The 18,181-nt window shown below is 41.0% G+C and overlaps 1 protein-coding gene across 2 annotated transcripts in view; it reads right to left on the bottom strand.

The window, feature by feature from the left end:
* Positions 1–18,181, bottom strand: part of TOP1 (DNA topoisomerase I) — a 68,943-nt gene that overhangs the window by 20,196 nt on the left and 30,566 nt on the right. For both annotated transcript variants that reach the window (XR_014269725.1, XM_082490944.1), the window contains exons 3-8: positions 16,576–16,678; positions 6,639–6,765; positions 5,984–6,042; positions 3,122–3,217; positions 1,812–1,887; positions 702–799 (exon numbers count right to left, since the gene is read on the bottom strand). Coding sequence is in view for 1 of the 2 variants with exons in the window: in XM_082490944.1 (XP_082347070.1) it covers positions 702–799; positions 1,812–1,887; positions 3,122–3,217; positions 5,984–6,042; positions 6,639–6,765; positions 16,576–16,678 (559 nt within the window). In the remaining variant the exon portion in view is untranslated. The remainder of the gene's footprint in view (positions 1–701; positions 800–1,811; positions 1,888–3,121; positions 3,218–5,983; positions 6,043–6,638; positions 6,766–16,575; positions 16,679–18,181) is intronic.

The raw sequence follows: 18,181 nt of genomic DNA, 5'->3' as shown, positions 1-18,181 counted from the left end.
TGAAAAGTAAGCGAAAGCACAGCTTCAGTTGCTCAGTGATGTTACTTTAGGATCCTGGGCAAGACAGAAAGTGCTTTCCATTCAAAACTTATTTTCAAAAATCATTTTCCAAACAGCCTGAATTTAAGGTCATTTAGTCAAGATTAACATTCATTTTTGTGCAGGCAGGAGCAGTTTTGAGAGGCAACAGTTGACATCCAGATGTAATAAAAAGGTAGACACCCTCTCATGTTGTACCCTCTATACAACAGAGATAAGATCTACTAGAATACTATTTAATACATCTGGACATATTTATATATTCCTGCTGACATCCCAAGCCCACGAGTTTTCATATTGCTCTGAAGAGTGTCAGCAAAGAGCAGGTTCTGGGCACACCACCACCGGTACATGATCATTATGGGTAGCCTCTGCATTCCACAGATGGAAGGAAAAACAAAAACAAACAAAAAAAAACCCCAAACAACAAAAAAACTTATTTCTTGTTTTAGGTATACCAAAAAAGGTATTTCACTTTTACTTCAGAGGATAAACAGAGTGAATGAGACATTTATTTAGAGCTTACCAGAGCGTAAGCCAATTATTCAGAACAAATCCTCACGAATCAATGAAAAAGCCAGATGTGCTTATTCAGTCAGCACGGGAGGTAACAGGGAAAGCCCAGGTGCAGAGGGTAGCTTATGTCTTTGATGTATAGTTACCATTTCCATTTTTGCTCCTCTTCTTTTTTCGGCTTCTTTCTCTTGTCTGCTTCAGGGACTTTCTTATCTTTGCTCTTAGCTTTTTTTGCTTTGCTGTCCTGCAAAATGAATAAGAAACTGTTAGAACAACCTACTGTATTTCCTCCCTCCCTGAAAAGATATTTTAAAACTAAAAGACTGTCTCTCTTGGGATATATAAGTTTGACCACAAACAACTGAATTCCTGTGGCCTCACTACATAAATGCGCTCTTAGATCATCCTATTAAGTCAAAGTCTGCTGATGCCACTTATGTTTTAAGCCAAATTCTTTTACTTTACACTTGGGACATGCTAAGTGCACACATAGCCAGTTATTCTGCCTCACCTGATAAGCAGCAAGTCTGGGCCATGGTAATACGATTGCTTAGTTATAGAAACACCCTCCTTGGCCTGCACTAGTGTATCTAGTCTGGCAAATGCCACAGAGCACACTTACAACACTGTGAGGTGGCTTCTGGGAATGTACTGGTATATGCTCACTACAGAGATCCTTTCAATGAATTAAAGAATGAACCGTGTTGCCAGGAGGTACTTGCAACAAGTGCCTCACAAGGGTATCTTTGCTAGAGGTGTAGTTCATTAGCCTCAAATTATGGCTAACTTCTCTTTGCCAAGTCCCTCTCCAAAGAAATTTGCACCCTAGGTTCCATCTAAAAGCTTTAAGCGTCCTTCTAGCAGCTGATCTCATCAGATTTACCTCCTATGCTTTTGAACTGTGCTACATATCTGTGCAACTACCAGATGTTGTTAGTAAGGCTGCTCTACCCTCTGCAAGCTACTTAACAAAAGCACTGTGAATTGCCTGGAACAGGCTGGAAGTTCACATCCTGGAGGCACCTTCTCCATCCTTGGTTTTAAGAGTAGGAGAGAAAGTTTTCCTGATTTTTTTATACATTATGGCTCAAGTTAGAACCCCACTGATGGTGCAGGTTATCACATGCAGCTTTGTCCTAGACTGGCCCCTGCCTCCTTATCCTTGAATCAGATTCCCCCAGCTCTGCACAATTCAACAACAAAATTGTCAGCTTTGCTTTTCTTGATCATAGAAATAAACTCATCTTTCACATTACCTCTTCTTCCTCTTGTTTCCTTTTCTTTGCTTTCTTGATGTCTTCTGTTTTGATTTTCTTGGGTTTGTACTCAGCACTGTTAGAACAAAAAGACTAGCTGATGAAAATAATAAATCTTCCAGTACAAAAAATAAAGAGAAGTCATACAAAGTTTGTGCACACAAGTTCACGGTATTTCTAGCATGCTTTTCTAAAGAATATAATTTTATGCCACAATGTCTGAAGACTCAGTAATTCCTATCCAGCAAAACACCCCCTACAAGTTTCATACTGTTGAAGCAAAAATCTTCCTTGATGAAGAATTGATTCAAAAGCATCAGTAGCCACGCGGTGATTACATGGGATGGGATAAATGAGCAAAAGCTTTGTGGCATATTCTACCCCTAACTCCTTTTCCAGTCATCAGCCTGGGATCTGCCAACAAGGCTCACTTTTTGCATCCCCCACTAGTTCAAACAATAGCAGAATTGACTACTGGCAAATTCTTAATCTTTCCATTGCAGACATGAGATGGGAGGTCACAAAAACTTAACAGAAGGCAGCAAATGATTACACAAAAGAGAAGATGTCACACCCATCTCTCTTGGAAACTGAGAAATACCACATAGGGACAGAATGCCACTATGGTTAAACCCTTCCAACCCTTTTACTACAGACTGCTAATAAGGTCACACACTATCTAAAGAGCTGGATGCACAAAGATGGTGACAGATCACAGCGTGGTGTAACTGGACTTTTATTTTACTGGGTAGGTTACTATATCAGGCAAATATCACGTGCATTTTGCTTTTGATTTAGAGACAAAAATCCTCAGCATAACCCACAACATATTTAGACTCTCGGTGAAACATGCCAAGCAGTGCAGGCAAACATCCCCCCCATCCCCAAACAAGCTGACAATGCATTTTCTTCCTCTTGTGCAGTCATTTCCTCACCCAGCAGAAACCACTGCAGCCACTTAGCTAGCATTAATACCTCACTTGCTCAGATTGATGTTTTACAATCTTCATCGGTGTCTTTACCTACATTCTGGGTTTTTTTTATTATTTTTTATTTTTTATTTACTAGCACTGCAACATTTCACAGCACCATCTGCAGAACCAGCTAATGGTATTTTGCCTCAGACACCACAAATACTATCCTTGCCCTGCTCAGAGAACTTGTGACAGCATAAGGAGTCTGGTCTCAGACCTCCAGTCATCCATCCAAACAAGTTTGTACTGACAACCTGAAATCCTACCTGCTCCCTCAATATTACCTTTTTTAAACTAAAGCCAAACATCCAAATCACCAGCACCCACTCCACTTACTCATCATCTTCTCGAGGCCTCTTCAGGGGTTTGGAGTCCTCTTTAGGAGACGCATAAAACCCATCATCATCTGGTTCATCTTTAATACGTGGTGGACTACAAAAAGAAACAAAGAAAGGTGGTTCTAATTTCAAAAAGGAAGTCTCTTGAAAATCATAAACAACTCAGTTTTAAGAAATGATCATCTGCAAAATGGGTACGTCTTCCAGTACTGGAATGTGTTATCATACGACCACAAATACCTGAGGTGTGTTGTTCTCTGAACATCCACACGACAGCATAAGGAGGGAGTCTTTCAGCGTCTACGTGTTTGCCATTTCTCAAGCAACATCAATTGCAACTGCTTAGATTTCACTGTGTTTCTTTGAGCTTTTGAATAAAAATTGTAGCTTTCAACACTTTCAAACATTCTTAAAACAAAACTGAAATGCATGCATGTGTGCAGTCAAATAGAGGGCATTGTTTAGTTTCAACTCAATATCCTTATTGAGCCTGATAACACAGAAAAAGATTATCAACTAAATAAAGATCTGAAAGCTATTCCCCTGAATCTTTTGCCAACTAAATAGTAAGGCATGTAAAAACCAGAGAAGGAAACAAAGATTTGGCAAAGTTAAACTGATCAGTCTCTTTTCACTATCCAAACTGCGGGATGCAAATAATCCTGTCCCTTTCAACAGACCGCAAATATTAAATTAGGCTCAACGTTTTCAGCCATCATGTCCCAAGACACCAGTAATAAGAGTGAAAAAAAGAAGTATGAGTGCAAGAGAGACTATCCCTTTAAACAAACTCATTATTGCTAGATTTAAAAGAAGCATTTCACTTATCTTCGTAAAGAAAAAGATGTCTCAAAGAGTCCAAAATGACATTTTGAAGCACTTAGCGCTGCTCCACTCAGGTAGAAAAGGTAACAGTGCCATCTTGGGCTTTCCTATTCATATTCAATCAGACATTTCTGTATCAAATTGACTCAGTTTCCAAGTCAACATGCGGGTTTTGCAATTGGATGGAGTGGGAGAAAAAAAAAAGCAGCATTCTGCTCTGTAGATCACAGTCAGCAAGAGACATCCTGGAGTCTTATTTTAGCTGGTAATGTGTCCATGAAGCAGAACTAGGCAGTTTGCTCTTTCGCAGCTCTAAAGCCACTGCAGTGCTGGCAGATGCAACTCAGGGGAAATGGATACGTGCTGCTATAAGAAGCCATTTCTGTGGCATCGCCTACGATTAACTAAGACACAAGTCTGCAGCACGTAGACAGTTGCAAAACATCTATGGAAAAAGTATTTGTCCCACTTAATTTATTCTCCCTTCCAGGCAGAAATCTAGAACTACTGTTCACTAAGCTGCTAGGAATTTTATCTAGTCTATTTTAACACGGAAATATTTTGCAATATGCTGCAATAGCGGGAAATAAAGTGTGATTATATTAAAAGAAAGGAGCTGTATGACCAAGCTGAACCTTGACTTGCATTGTTCCCAAGACTGTAACACTGTTCATCCTACCAAGTCTTAAGGAAGAAAATCAAAACCATCTGAGCGAGGACATTTTTCTCTGGTGAATTTATAAAAGAACATTTCAGCAGGAAAGAAAGGAAAATAATTTACTCTTAGCCAGCTTTTGGCCCTGAAGAAGGCACAATTGTGATGGCTCCTTCAGGCTTTCCTCAAACACACAAAAAAATGTTCTTGGTCCTAAAGATGACCTAGTTACCTTGATATGAGAACACCCAACATCACTGGCAAGATTAGCACATGCATGCAATTCTGCTGAATAGTAGAGGCTAGTAAGAAGTATTATTAACTGTCTCTTACACCAGGAAACACCGAAATGTCATTGTTTTCTATTTCCAGAGTATCCCCAAAAGGGCCTGGAGAGGGCGCCTCTTCCCTGTGCCAAGCATAACTACTTAGTTTGCATTTTTAAATATGAGTAAGAAAATGGAACAGATGGAGGAATTCATGTCAAGAGGGCACATTCAAAATACGCAAAGAATATCTAGTAGGCATGGACTAGATAAGTGTTTTCTCCCAACCTCTCTACACCCACAGAACATAGTGAGATGGGAAAAATTTTTCTTTTTTTAAGTGGATTCATAAAACTGGAAACATGACTGAAAGCTTTTCTTGACTAGCAAATATGAACATATGCATCCACCATACCACAGACCTCCAACAGGTCAAGGGACTGGATTTACTACCTTCATAATAACCAATGGCTGGATTTAAACAAGTCACAAGATCTTAGTCAGTCAACTATTAAGAAAAAGCACTTTTCTATCAATTGCTCACTTCAGGTTTTTAGTAAGACTACTTAGTGATGACTGATACAAGACCTAAGTCCAGGAGCCTCTATTGTTAGCAGAAATTTAGTAGAGTAGGACATCTAGGCATTTTCTAAAGGTACTTCTGATTTTACACAAGCGCCCTCCATACTTGTCACTCCCCTGCAAAGGCTTCAGGCTGTAGTCACTTACAGAAGAGACACTCAAAGGCAATCTGGACTGTCTGTACAAAGCCCTGTCTCCAACAGACTGCCTGCAGGGTTCAAGTACCAATTTTACAACAGAGATTCTTTCAACTCTAGTTAACAATGTCTCCATAGTTCAATTTGTCTTCGATAGAATCCAACTATTCAACAAACCCAGCACGTGCAGGTAGATTCCAGGTATTCAACAGCTCCCATGTCCAGTTACTAGGTAAGTAGATCAATTACCAATTCCCGTAATTGAGAAGACTATATTGCCCAAAAGGGTCAAAATCATTCCCATTTTTCCCCAAGACCAAGTGAGAGGAGTGAAACACTGAGCACCTAAAAAGACAAACTATTACTTTTTCCACATCATAGATCTGATTTCTTACCTGGAGAAACCATTTTCCTTTTCTTTCTTTATTTTTATATCACCAGAAGATGATTTCATCTGAAAAACAGAAAAAGTAGCAGCTGATTAGCACTGCCCAGAGCATGTTTTTCCAACATGCAACACAGGCAGGATGTTTAACTTGTGGAAGGAACCAAAGGGCACTGGGACTATATCTTCATCCTCTGTAGTCCTCAGTGACCTACATGCCACACCAAAAAGGCAGTATTTTCTGTAAGTCTTAGTCAATTCAGTATTTTTCTGGCCCTCCAATTGCTTCAATACATTGGAGTTAAGTATATAGTCTGTCTGACCTGTCTGTGTTTATCCTTGCATGGAACAAACATGATCTAACACATTTTTCTCCCTTGTCTCTGAATCTAAGCTTGGCAAAGTGAAAAGTAACAGAGGAAAAAACGTGGAGCCAGTGGATGCAGCTCTACTGTAGAACTGTTTCAATTCGCAATACCTGCAGATAAAGCCCTCACAAGTTCATATCTAGCACTCCACAAAACAAGTCTGAGTCAGCATTGGGATAGTTCTCTCCAGGTTGATAAAAACTTGGAAGTATAAGCTACATCTAACCTACTGAATTTGTACCATTCAGCAGTATAAACCAGAAGCATCCTCTTGTCTCTCCCACAGGAGACACGTACCTTCTCTTCCTTTCTCTTCTCCTTGTCTTTATCTTTGTGTTTGTCTTTGTGTTTCTCTGAGCTGCCATCTTTGTGTTTGGTTTTCTCCTTGTCTTTGTGTTTCTTTTCCGAGGAATCTTTGTGCTCACTGCAAGACAAGAGAGTATGTTTGCAGAAGGGAACACGAGGAGATTTGACTAATACAGACAGCTTCCAGTGGCAGAGTAACAGGTTTTGATGATTACAAACCCTACAAAATAAGGGATCACCTCAACAGGAAGACCCACCACAGTCTCTTGTCGCATCACCCATTCTCCTCCAGAGGAAGAGGAACAGGAGAGAAACATACCACAAAGCCACGGCTGCCAAGTACTCCCCTTCAGGAAAACCCCTGTCAGCCTGGATCGCTGAGGAAATCCACAGCTGCTACACTTAAAGCTCAACACTTTAGGCTGAATTCCCACTGTCTCTGCTTTTCCTCTTTTTTCTAGTCCATGTAAAAGGTCACTGGAATAGAGCCGCTAGTCCCATCAATGCCCATGACAGCTTTTGCTCAGACAACAGTTTGTCATTGTAGCAGCTCTCATCTCTGGAACTTCAAGAGAAAACTGCTGATCTCTATTATTCCCAAACAGATGGGAAAACCAGAGCAAACAGGATATGCGATGTCCTTGTGTTTATGCAAAGTCAAACAGAAAACGCAGGAATCTCGCTGCAGCCCTCAGTCGGAGCTGTTTCGTCAGCTGCGCCTCACCAGTGTGGTCAGGCCAGCTCTGCCCAGCTATGACCTGCCACACAGGATGGGGACTCACCAAAGGTGTTTCCAAGCGAGAACATGCTCTGCTACTACTCAGAGCCTGGTGCTATGGACAGCGGTACTGAAAGTTTAATATCCAAAATTCTTTAGTCAGAACAGAGGAAAAAATGCCCCCAAGGAGAAAAAATCAACCTTTTTATTTTTATTATTCTGTTTCTACCTCCTTCCTGATTTCTGAGACATTTGGATAAACTTGGATCACATTTTCAAGTGTCAACCAGAAAGACACATGGCTGTTTTCAAATGAAAATGAGTTTTCTCATGGAATGGCTTGACCCTCGGAGCCAGAAAGTGAGGAAACGCTCTCAGGAGACTCACAATAGAAACTGCAAGAACTGTCCACGAGGATTAGCAGCACTGTTGTGGAAAACCCAGCAGCAAGCCTGTTAATTCCACAGGCCTTCAATACACACTTATAAGGTTGTGTGGACTCTCTGAGGTCACCTTGGGCTTAAGCAAGCCAAAGGCATGGTGAAATCAGGCTCTCTTCTACCGGGCATGGTTAGGCACCATGCAGGCTGCCTTCCTTGCGCTGGCAGTTCATGCTCCTCCGTCTTTGGCACTTGACTCCCATAGCTACTGCTCTCTGGGACACGCTCTGCTTCTCCTTAGGACTATGCAATGCAAGGCAAAGCTTTACTAGAAATAGGAATCTTCCTTATTCCAGTTATTTCGACACTCAAGTGCATGCCCAAACCAATCTGAAGGAACATTGCCCTGAAAAACAGCAAGCCTGGAATGCCAGGTAACAGTGTGATTTTTAAAAACGATACATGCTTCAAGTTTTCTTTCTATCATAAAAAAAACAGACTGCAAAAGGGTTGAATGTTTGATGGTTACAGAAAACAAGCAGCACGTTAACCAGCTCCCATAAAGCTTGCGTGTGATTAAGAGGAAGGCAACCACAGTCACAAATACGCCAACCTCCACCCAGCTGTAGAACTGAAGGGAAAAGTCCAACATAGTGTCAGAGCCTCACGTGACACTAGCGCGAACGGACCCGAACCTGCAAAAGGTCTAAATTATTCAAGCTCAGAATAGCACACACTCCAATAAATACACACTGGCCTTCAAGCTCAAGCAGATGAAGCATGAAAATCCATCTCTGCAGGAAATCGGTATATTCACGTACTGTGTCGCATTAGAAGACAACAGTAGGAAGAGAAACCAGTTTCATTTTAACTCTCTAGCAATGTCTTTATACTACATATAAAACTGTAGAGGACTATCTAAATATTAAAAGGCAACTGGCACTCTAGAAATTCTTGCAGATAGACACACAGCACCACATGTTGCCTGTGAGTGAAGTTTCAACAACTGCAGACTATTCTTACCCAGCAGATCGCGTTATGTACACTGTGTGATCAGGACATGCAAGTACATACACAGAACATCCTGACACTGGATCTTGGAAATCCACAAGATGCCTGCTACTCTTGCTCAGCTCTGACATGCCAGTTTCTGTAACCTGTTTATTCATCACTATCTCAGACTCAGAACACCTATTTTCATTTTCCTTTGCTCCAACTGGATTCTCACTGACAGTCTCAAAGCACAAACCTCACATGTTATTAATCATTTTCAAAGCCAGGAAGGTTTGGAAGTTCTGACTTGATATACTGTTATCTGTATGCTAGGTGCCTCGTTTGCCAAAGATTTAAGTTTTACAATTGCAAAGGTATATCATCATATAGGAAAAACAACAACGAACAAACACACAAGGCTCAGACCCATTTTGTTCTCTGCAAGTATGTTTTCTGACTCTGTTGTTCTTATTTGGTATTTAAATCCTACATGAAATAACATGTTTTACTCAGACAACAATTTGCATCTTCGAAGCATGGTACACACTGCAATCAACAGTTAGTTCTCTAAAGTAAAATTCATGGCACTGTCTGTTGCTTGCGAGTTTGGAATAGCAAAAAATAAATAAATAAAAAACAAAACAAAACAAAAAACCAAACCAAAAACCCAACCCCAAACAAACAAACACAAAACATTTAAGTTTTCAAAAGCACCATATTCATTCTTGCTAGCAGCCAAAAGCACTAGCTTTCAATATGGGACTGGTAGAGGCCTGGGATGTAGACAAAATGTGACTAAAAGCAAATTAATAGATAACAATCTACATCTGCAAAGCTAATACTGAAAAAGGAAGAAAATCCCATTGATCTAGAGAAGCAGTGACAATTTGTGTGTTGAATGCTTGCAGACTACGTCTGGAATAAAAAAAAAAGTGCTAAACCCTTGGGCTTGCTTCAGTAGAAGCTCAAATGACATCCCTCTTGAAAGAGAGTAAGTGGCCACCACTGAAAAGCTGCTATACAATCTAATCTAAAGCTAAGATTTTTCAGCATTGGAGTCAGAATCAAGAAGTCTAGAGTCCTGACTCAGTTGCTGGGTTTTTTATTTTTTAAATCACAAGACTATCCTTCCCCTTTGTTCTGCGGCACGCAGTAAGATTTCTCACCAAAGCAATGTGGGCTCAGATAACCCAAGGAAACTGGGTCTCCAGTTTCACTCTACAGCTTCATTTTCAAAACAAGAGTATTGGTGGCTAGGCCCTGAGGTCCTGCTTGCTGCTGCTCCTGGTATGTGACTGGAAGAAATTCCCCAGATTAAAATCTGGTTTCATGTGCTACTTGCTCCAATGTAGAAAAAGAGCACAAATTTATTTCCCTCATTCGTAAGTAGACTGTTCGTCAGCCCTCCATGTTTCCAGACACTGGACCACAGCTCTGACTTCCAACAACTTGGTCCAAAACTTTCTGACACGTGCAACAAGGAATGCATGTGCCCCTCTCCCCTAGGAGGGCCCGAAATCTGCATCTCTCAGAAAAGCCCATTTGGAAATGAGCTGATAACAAAGGCCTTAAGCAACAATCCTGAGCAGAATAACTTTTTTTTTTTTTTTCCTCCAAAAGCAAAGCAAGTTGCTCAGATATTAACTCAGTCAGCAAGCTGAGCAGCTTTGGTCTTTCATTTGGCTAAGATACTTACGCGAGCCTCCAGGGGAACGCAATTTAACCATCACACTAAGCTCAAGAGAAAAGAGAGGGCAACAGGATGCCATCCTTACCCCGAAGAAGGAGTTTCAGCCTTCTATCAGAAAGCTATTTCCAGACAACCTCAAAGTTATTATTAGGAGGGATTGGTAACAATTTAAAGATGAGAAGTCTGTCTTCCTGGCTGATCCAAAACTGAAAAAAAAGTCACTTTCCTTTAAAGAAACCACACACCACCGAACAAAAATGTCTCAAGACTGCATGCATCCAGATCATTTTATTCTGAATTCATGTCTCTGAGCGCTGAGGATCCTTCATGACCTTTGCTGCACATCCCCTTCTGCCAACAAGCCAGCTTGAACTCACTGAAGTAGGACAGCAACCCCCCCATAAGATAAAGAGAAGCTTCAGTGCATGTTAGCCTGAAAAGATGACAACTGGATCATAAAACAGTTGTCCACAATCTGTTTTAGAAATACCCAGCTTTGCTGACAAAATAAGATCTTCCTTTTCACCTAGACCATTACAGTCAAACCACTGCAATGGATCTCAAGAGTTTTACACCTCCAAAGGTGCTTAATACTGACAACCTGCACTGTTGTTTTTTTCTTTTTTTTTTTTTTTTTCTTTTAAAGATAAAGTACAGGAGGACACCATATTAATATGAGCAGAACCAGGGATTACATCATCTAGAGATGTATCATGGTACCAGCTTAGTTCAGACAAAGGCATCTCCTAAAGCACTCCAGCATTTTTGCTAGCTGCTTACTGTCTTTCACCGAGAGTTTTACTGTGACCAAGGACATCCGAAGGCCTTGGAGAGCTCAGGCTGAAGCACACAAAGCAGTAAATGCAGCAAATGCAGCAGAAGCTGCCATTTCCCTTGAAGGCACGGCTGCATTTCCCAGTGAGGGTGCCGGCAGGAGGACGGGAAGGAGGAGAGGCACCTGGCAGCAGCTGCTCGAGCTACGATCACATGGGAAAGTCACAAGTGGAAAGTGTTTCCAAAGAATGGCAGATGTGCAGATCACAGCTTCCTTCTTCAAACTACAACAGCTTTGCAGTAATTTAACACCAAATTCTTCAGGTGCCATTTATGTACGTTAATAATCCCTTCCCAGGCCCTTTCCATTCCAGCTTCAAAATCACAAGCTGGGAAGGATGCTTTATCTAAAGTGTCTCTTATTTCCTCTCTCTCATTTTCTCAGCTGTAATTAGCTCGTGACTGGGAATCTGCTACTAGCAAGCACCAGAGCCTGCCGCAAGCAGAGCTTTGCTTGCCTACTCCGGAGCTGCTACAATGCAACTGAAGCGTAAAATAACAGGGAGATGTGATTTTAGCGAAATCTAAAAACACAATAGGGAGAGAGCATAAGGTACGCAAGCCCAAGTCTCGTTTGACGTAATACAATATTAATGGAAAACTGATCACATTTAGACTAACGCATACCAAGGAACGGCTGACTGTGCAGGGAGCATTTCAGGCACAGAAGGCACAACAGCGAAGAACAAGTTTTCAGCTGGCTTGCAGTATTTTATGCTCACTGTTACAGGGTTATCATATGGTATTACAGGGAATGAACACGTGAGCCCCAGTGGTTCTGCTGGGATTTCAGCAATACAATGAAAAAACCCTGAAACGGCTTTTCCCAGAGTTGAAAGGAGTCTTTTCACCAGTTTTCACAGATAATAGATCAAGCCTTCAGCAAGAGGAACAAGATAAAAAGCTGGACTAATCAACAGCTGATAAAAACATTAGAAAGTAGAACAATATTCACACATTAAGACGAGGATCAGGCTTAGCAGGCACTTTCTATGGATGTGTGAGAATCAGGTATAGGTACTAAATGAAAAGCAAGTTTTACTACTGGAAGGCAGTGTCACATTAGAAAGCTGATCAAGGTGAACTGTGCACTCAAATGGGGAATAAAAACAAAACCACGCACCCTAGGGGACAGCGGGTGCTAAAATCTAAAATCAGAAACCCCTGCCTCTTCCTGCCCCCGATGCACGCAATTCTTCACAGTTTGGGATCACATAATAAATCAGGAGGTGTGCAAGAAGTCTTCATTAGTTATCTTCATTCACAACTAGCAAATGCCTGGAATCCATGTTTTTCCTACCAAAACCATAAAACTTAGAAGATGCCAGTGAAGATCAGGTCTATAAATCCCTTATGTGTTCCACGCTTCTGTTCATCTCAAGCTGTGATCACAAGAGATTTAGTAAACGGAGGAAATATGCAATCTGACAGAAGATGTTTCTTCCTGCGGCTCAGATGCTTGTCACATTGACAACACGGATCAGTGCTGCAAGAGCAGCCTCCCTCCTCCCATTCCCTGTCACAGCCATTTCTATACTCTGCTATCTACTGGCAGCCCACACTCCGTGCACAAAGCCCAAGACACCTGGCAGAAAGACACTTGTTACTGCGAACACTTCTAAACCAATCTCTAACAAGTCTTGGCTTCAAAGGCCCCATTATTCCATTCTTTTACATGGTTTACTTATTTGAAATGCTCGTCTCCCACAGATCAGAAACCTCTTGCCACATCCAGTTTGTTTCATTTAGTTTTTTTAGCCACTGACATTTATATTTAATGGGTGTGTATCAGATTTTCTTTTGGGGATTGGGAAGTAAAGGGCTGAGAAAAGGAGGAAAAGAAAACACTTTGCTTGATAGAGATTGCTTGATTTCAATTGCGTGACATCGAGCGATGTGGATTTATTCTTCAATATGGATTTTTCTTAAGTGGGCTTTGCATTTTCTTTCCTTGAGGGGTGATGGAGAAGATCTGCGGCATACAAATGTTCTCTCCCAGTTTACTACAGCTGTAAATGAGTGGTTAAGATACAGAAGTGTCATCTTGTGAGTGGGAGAGGAGGAAAGCAAGAAGCAAAATTAAGAAGTTCTACATACCACTCCACACACTTCTGCCATATGAAATCAGAATTATCTATTTTAGGTATTTCTGAGACTTATCTTGGCAGTTTAGATCCTTCAGAGTCTGCATACAGGAAACATTCATTCTCCTGCATTGGAGTTGTTCTGCTTTCTTGATGCAGGTTTTATTTTAAAAGCCTTTTTTAAGTACAGGGCAGGAAATGAAGTTGTCAAACTGTTACAGACAGACATAAAAACGGTCTGCTTCAAACACAACCAGACAATGCTCTTAACTGTGTACAATGTCCGACGCAGTACTGTACTTCTCAGAATGCAATTAGGGGACTCTTCACACACTCTGTATAAAATGCCACGGAGGTACAAACCCAAGTTTCACTGACAACAATAGCTTGGATTTCTGCTCAAGTACTGTTCAACCTCTTTGAGAATCATCAAAGATCCAGTACATCTTTCTCAATAACACAGCAGCTTTTATGAAGTACAGAATGGACTTTCTGATGATTTACATGCAATTCTATTAATCTAACCAACTTTTTCATAGGATTCATTTTCTATTTTAGCAACAGGTGACAGGCTTTTATCAAGTACTTTCAAAATTCCCCATACAGGTAAAAAAATATTGGAAAATCCCACATTCTTGTTACCTTTTGCTTTATTTCTAATGGAGTAATGGCTATTTTTCACCTGTTTTTCATTGTCAAAGGAGAAACTTCAGTACAGGCAGGTTTTTTCCTTCAAAATTCTTCTGTGAAGAAATATTCCCTATCAAAATGGCTATCACAATCGAAAACGTTTGTCTTAGAAATCAGCTGGCTTTACACAGCAAGCAGCCATGTACTCTGACTGGGGCAGTGAAAATTTTAGCGCACTCCTAAGGGAGAGATCCAACCAGAGAACCACATGCATATCTGGGTACATTATCTTCCCTGAGTACCACCTTCAAGATCGGATCTTATGATTCAGCAGTAGAATACATTCATTTTTTAAGGTGGCAGTTTTGAAAGGCAGAAGACACACTACAGAAAACTTTTGCAAGCTGTGCACTCAGCCTGGGGAGGTGAAGTCCCGCCTTGTGTGCATATGGGGCAAGGCAATTTTATGTAATCTCTCCCCAAAACATGCCTTGCACAAAACCCCTGCACATGCATGCACTCAGTCACGCTATCCGCATAGGTGTATGGGACTCAAAGATGCGGTATATTATGCTCACAGGACAAACGAACACTTAATAGATACATGAAAGTGACTGGAAGCTTCAGGCACAGTGCCTAGAAAACATGATGCCTTTCTCACAGTGATTTCAAGGCAACACTGTAGGGAGGAAGAAATTACTTCAAGATAAAGCATGATTACATATCATCTCATGAGCTACACCTCACAAAACACATTGGCCATTCTTATCTCCTTTCCACTGTTTTTGTATTTATTGTTTAGACCATCAGTAGCATGCAGCTTCAAGTTCTAAGCCATACTTAGTTCTTCCAGTTAAAAATATGTTGACCATTTCAAACTCCTACACAAATAAGGTCAAATCATTAATGAATTATGGAAATTTAAAGATAGTGCTTACATTACTCCTTACAAAAGGATGTACTTTGCTACAACTGCAGGAGAATGGTTTTTCAAGTCAAGCAATGAACATCCGGAAATGTGAGACAGTTAATTTTGGGGTGCATGCTTGAAGATCAGAAAAATGAAAATCAGAACTCAAGGCAATATAGATATGTGAGCAAAGAAGAGTGCAAACAACGTGTCCAAAGCGTTTAATCTTTGCTGTGGAAGCCAGTAAATACTGCAAGTTATTTGGCCTAGATTTCCTCCCCCTGCTGTCAACCCTTTACTTTCAAAAAAAAGAAGAAACATATTATGGAACAGTAAAGTTGTGTAACTTCCCAAAAGGTCACAGAAAACTCAAATAAAGTGCGACCCCAATAAAACAAACCCACTGCTCAGCACAGACTCTGTCCTTCTTTCCAGGCTTCTTTTTAATAGAAATCATTGTTAACACAAGCTTTTTTTATTCATTTTTAGATTCTGTTATCACAGCTGCACAGCAATTAGTTAATAACACTTGCTTGGCCATAGCAATAAACACTATCTGCCCTTCACCAAGTGTCACAACAGAAACTTACCCTCCAGGGACTGGTTTTTGCAAGTTTCATTGTCAATGTAGGCTCTGCGCGGCACTTAACATGTCAGGAGTTACAACTAGGAAAGCTTTTCTGAGTAACATCCTGTGTGCAATGTACTTCACAGAATCACAGAATTTTCAGAGTTGGAAGGGACCTCTAGAGATCATCTAGTCCAACTCCCCTGCCAAAGCAGGATTGCCCGGAGCACATTACTCAGGACTGCATCCAGGCGGGTCTTGAAAATCTCCAGAGAAGGGGACTCCACAACCTCCCTGGGCAGCCTGTTCGAGTGCTCTTGCCCTGTGCTCCATCACACCAAATCACCACAGACAAACCTGCACATTCTGGTTCTTGCAGTTCACAGCCTAGGGTATGGTATCAACCGGACCGTGGAATTCACCACCACCTCAAGAGCTGCAGTCATCACAGAGTAATTAAATGTTTATGTTCAGTGTGGATGAACTGGCTGGTGACTGGCATGAAACACCTTCCCGTGTAGTGGTAGTGTAGTAATTCAATCACATCAGACAGAACACCACGCAGTCCTTCCACATTCATCACCTAACCCAGCAGAAGTTTGTAACTGCCTCACAGTGTTGAGACATTTAGCCATTGTGGTAGCAGGCCAAGGACATCACCGTCGTTCTGGGGGACCATCTTTCCAGATGCTTCTAATTATTAAGAGGCTTAGAAGTTACATCAGGTTCACCTATGCTAAAACAGTAGGGTTTACAGCAACACTCAAGAAAGCTCCACATTTCTGACAAACAATTGTAACCACACATAAAAAAGACTATGAAAAAAATTGATCAATCTTCGTGAAGGTGGGTTCAAACTAGGTTTTCAACGCCTTTAATAACACTAAGCTACAATAATCTGTTATACATTAGCATTGGTTCACATTTGCAAGATACACCACTTCAGCTACCCATATGGAAATGCATGCAATGACAGAAGTTAGGCTTAAAGCACCTACACTCATGTAAACCACACTCAAAATGTAGCAATTCCGTCCTCATAATTTGTCAGAGTAATTCCTTTAAGACTGCATGTGCAATGGTGTTTTAGACTACGAGGACTTCATTGACTTTTTCCTCACCTATTACTGTGCTTGGACTTTTCCCGGTCTTTTTCCTTGTCCTTCTTGTGCTCTTTGTGCCGGTGTTCTCGGTCTTTGTGTTTATCTTTGTGTTTGTGAGAATCTGCAAGCAGAGAGGCAAAAAAAATTAAGATATGAAGCTGGGAGAAAACTCCACGCCTCCCTCATGAACCTCTGTATTTTTTCCCCACCCCATACCAATATCTTCTGCAATCCAAAATTTGTAACAAAAAAATCTTAGTTTCAGAGGTCCTAAATGGATTCATTGTTCCTGCAGCATAAGTTAATTCATCTTGGCAACAGCTGCATTTATATGGTCTTTAGTTCAGTGACCTTTAAATGCTTTGCAGACCCTGAAGAAACGCAACCCTTCTTATTAAATAGGTAAGTACAGCTATAGCCGTACTTATTTGGCAGATAGGAAACCTAGCTTCCTATGCCTCTAAGTATTTCATGTCAAATAGATTATAAGGATACAGGAACAGAGCATAAAGCTGAAGCGTTAGGCCTGCTGAATCCTAGAATTTAGACTGCTACTTCCACAAGTATCTAGTCTGGACAACGCAATCCCCACCACAAATTAAAATCATCTTATTTTTATCCCCAACAGTGATGACATGACAGACACACGGCACGGGAAAGGGGGAGTAGTAAGGGAAGAGGAAAAGAAAAAGTGAAAGGACTAAGGCTTTTCACGCTTCTCTTCTGCAGGAGACACTTACCTCCCTCCAATAACAGCCCCACCAAGAAAATTGGACGTGACAACTGTCATGAGTATGTGCTGGTGGTGGCCCACCTACACAGGTTAGGAGTGGTCCAAATTAAGTGACAGGTCAGAAATGGGAGATGGCACTCAAGTAAATCTACATGAGCACAGTAATTTTACTGGTATCAATTTCTACTCTGAGTGACATTTCCCATGCTCAGGGACAACTGTACTGTATGATAAAGTCCTTTAAAGCATCAAGGAAACAGCAACATAGTTGCACTGTAAATAAACTCATTTACAAGCATCTTTAGGTCCTTAAATGTTCTTTATAAGTAGACCAAAAAGGAGCTGAAGCTGAACTAGCACCTCAAACCCACCTCAAAAGGCCATCATTTCCAGTCAAGGTCCCTGTAACGTGGGGAACAATGTGTCTGTGCCCCAAGACTACCCCCCAGGTTGTTTTTTTTCTGTGCGTACGTTTGGATTTTTTTGTCAAACATGCAACTAAAATTAAGTAACCTCCTCAGGATACCTAAAAGGCTGTACTGATTTTGGCAACTGATTTTGTTTTCAGATCATAGTGCCAGAATTTCCACCAGAGATCTTGGACGTAAGGTATTAATGCTTAATTAATTGTAAAGATGTTGCCGTGCCTGTAAAAAGGCTACTACCCCCACATTAAGAATAGGAAACTGCAACACAAGGATTTTGTGACTTTCACAGTCACATGGGAAATGCATTGCAGAGCCAGGAACAAGCCTCATCCTCCTGACTCCCAGTCTTTCACCACAAATTCATTTTTCTCCTTAACTGATACCAGCTCTTATAACCTCAAAACATCCAACTCGTTTTAGTGGAAACACACCCACAGTCCCATTTCCACAGAATACGATTTTA

The sequence above is a fragment of the Vanellus vanellus genome (assembly GCF_965231255.1).
Source record: "Vanellus vanellus genome assembly, chromosome: 15".
Taxonomy (NCBI): Eukaryota; Metazoa; Chordata; class Aves; order Charadriiformes; family Charadriidae; genus Vanellus; species Vanellus vanellus.
Note: the sequence above shows the minus strand (reverse complement) of the source record. Positions and strands in the feature narration are given on the sequence as shown.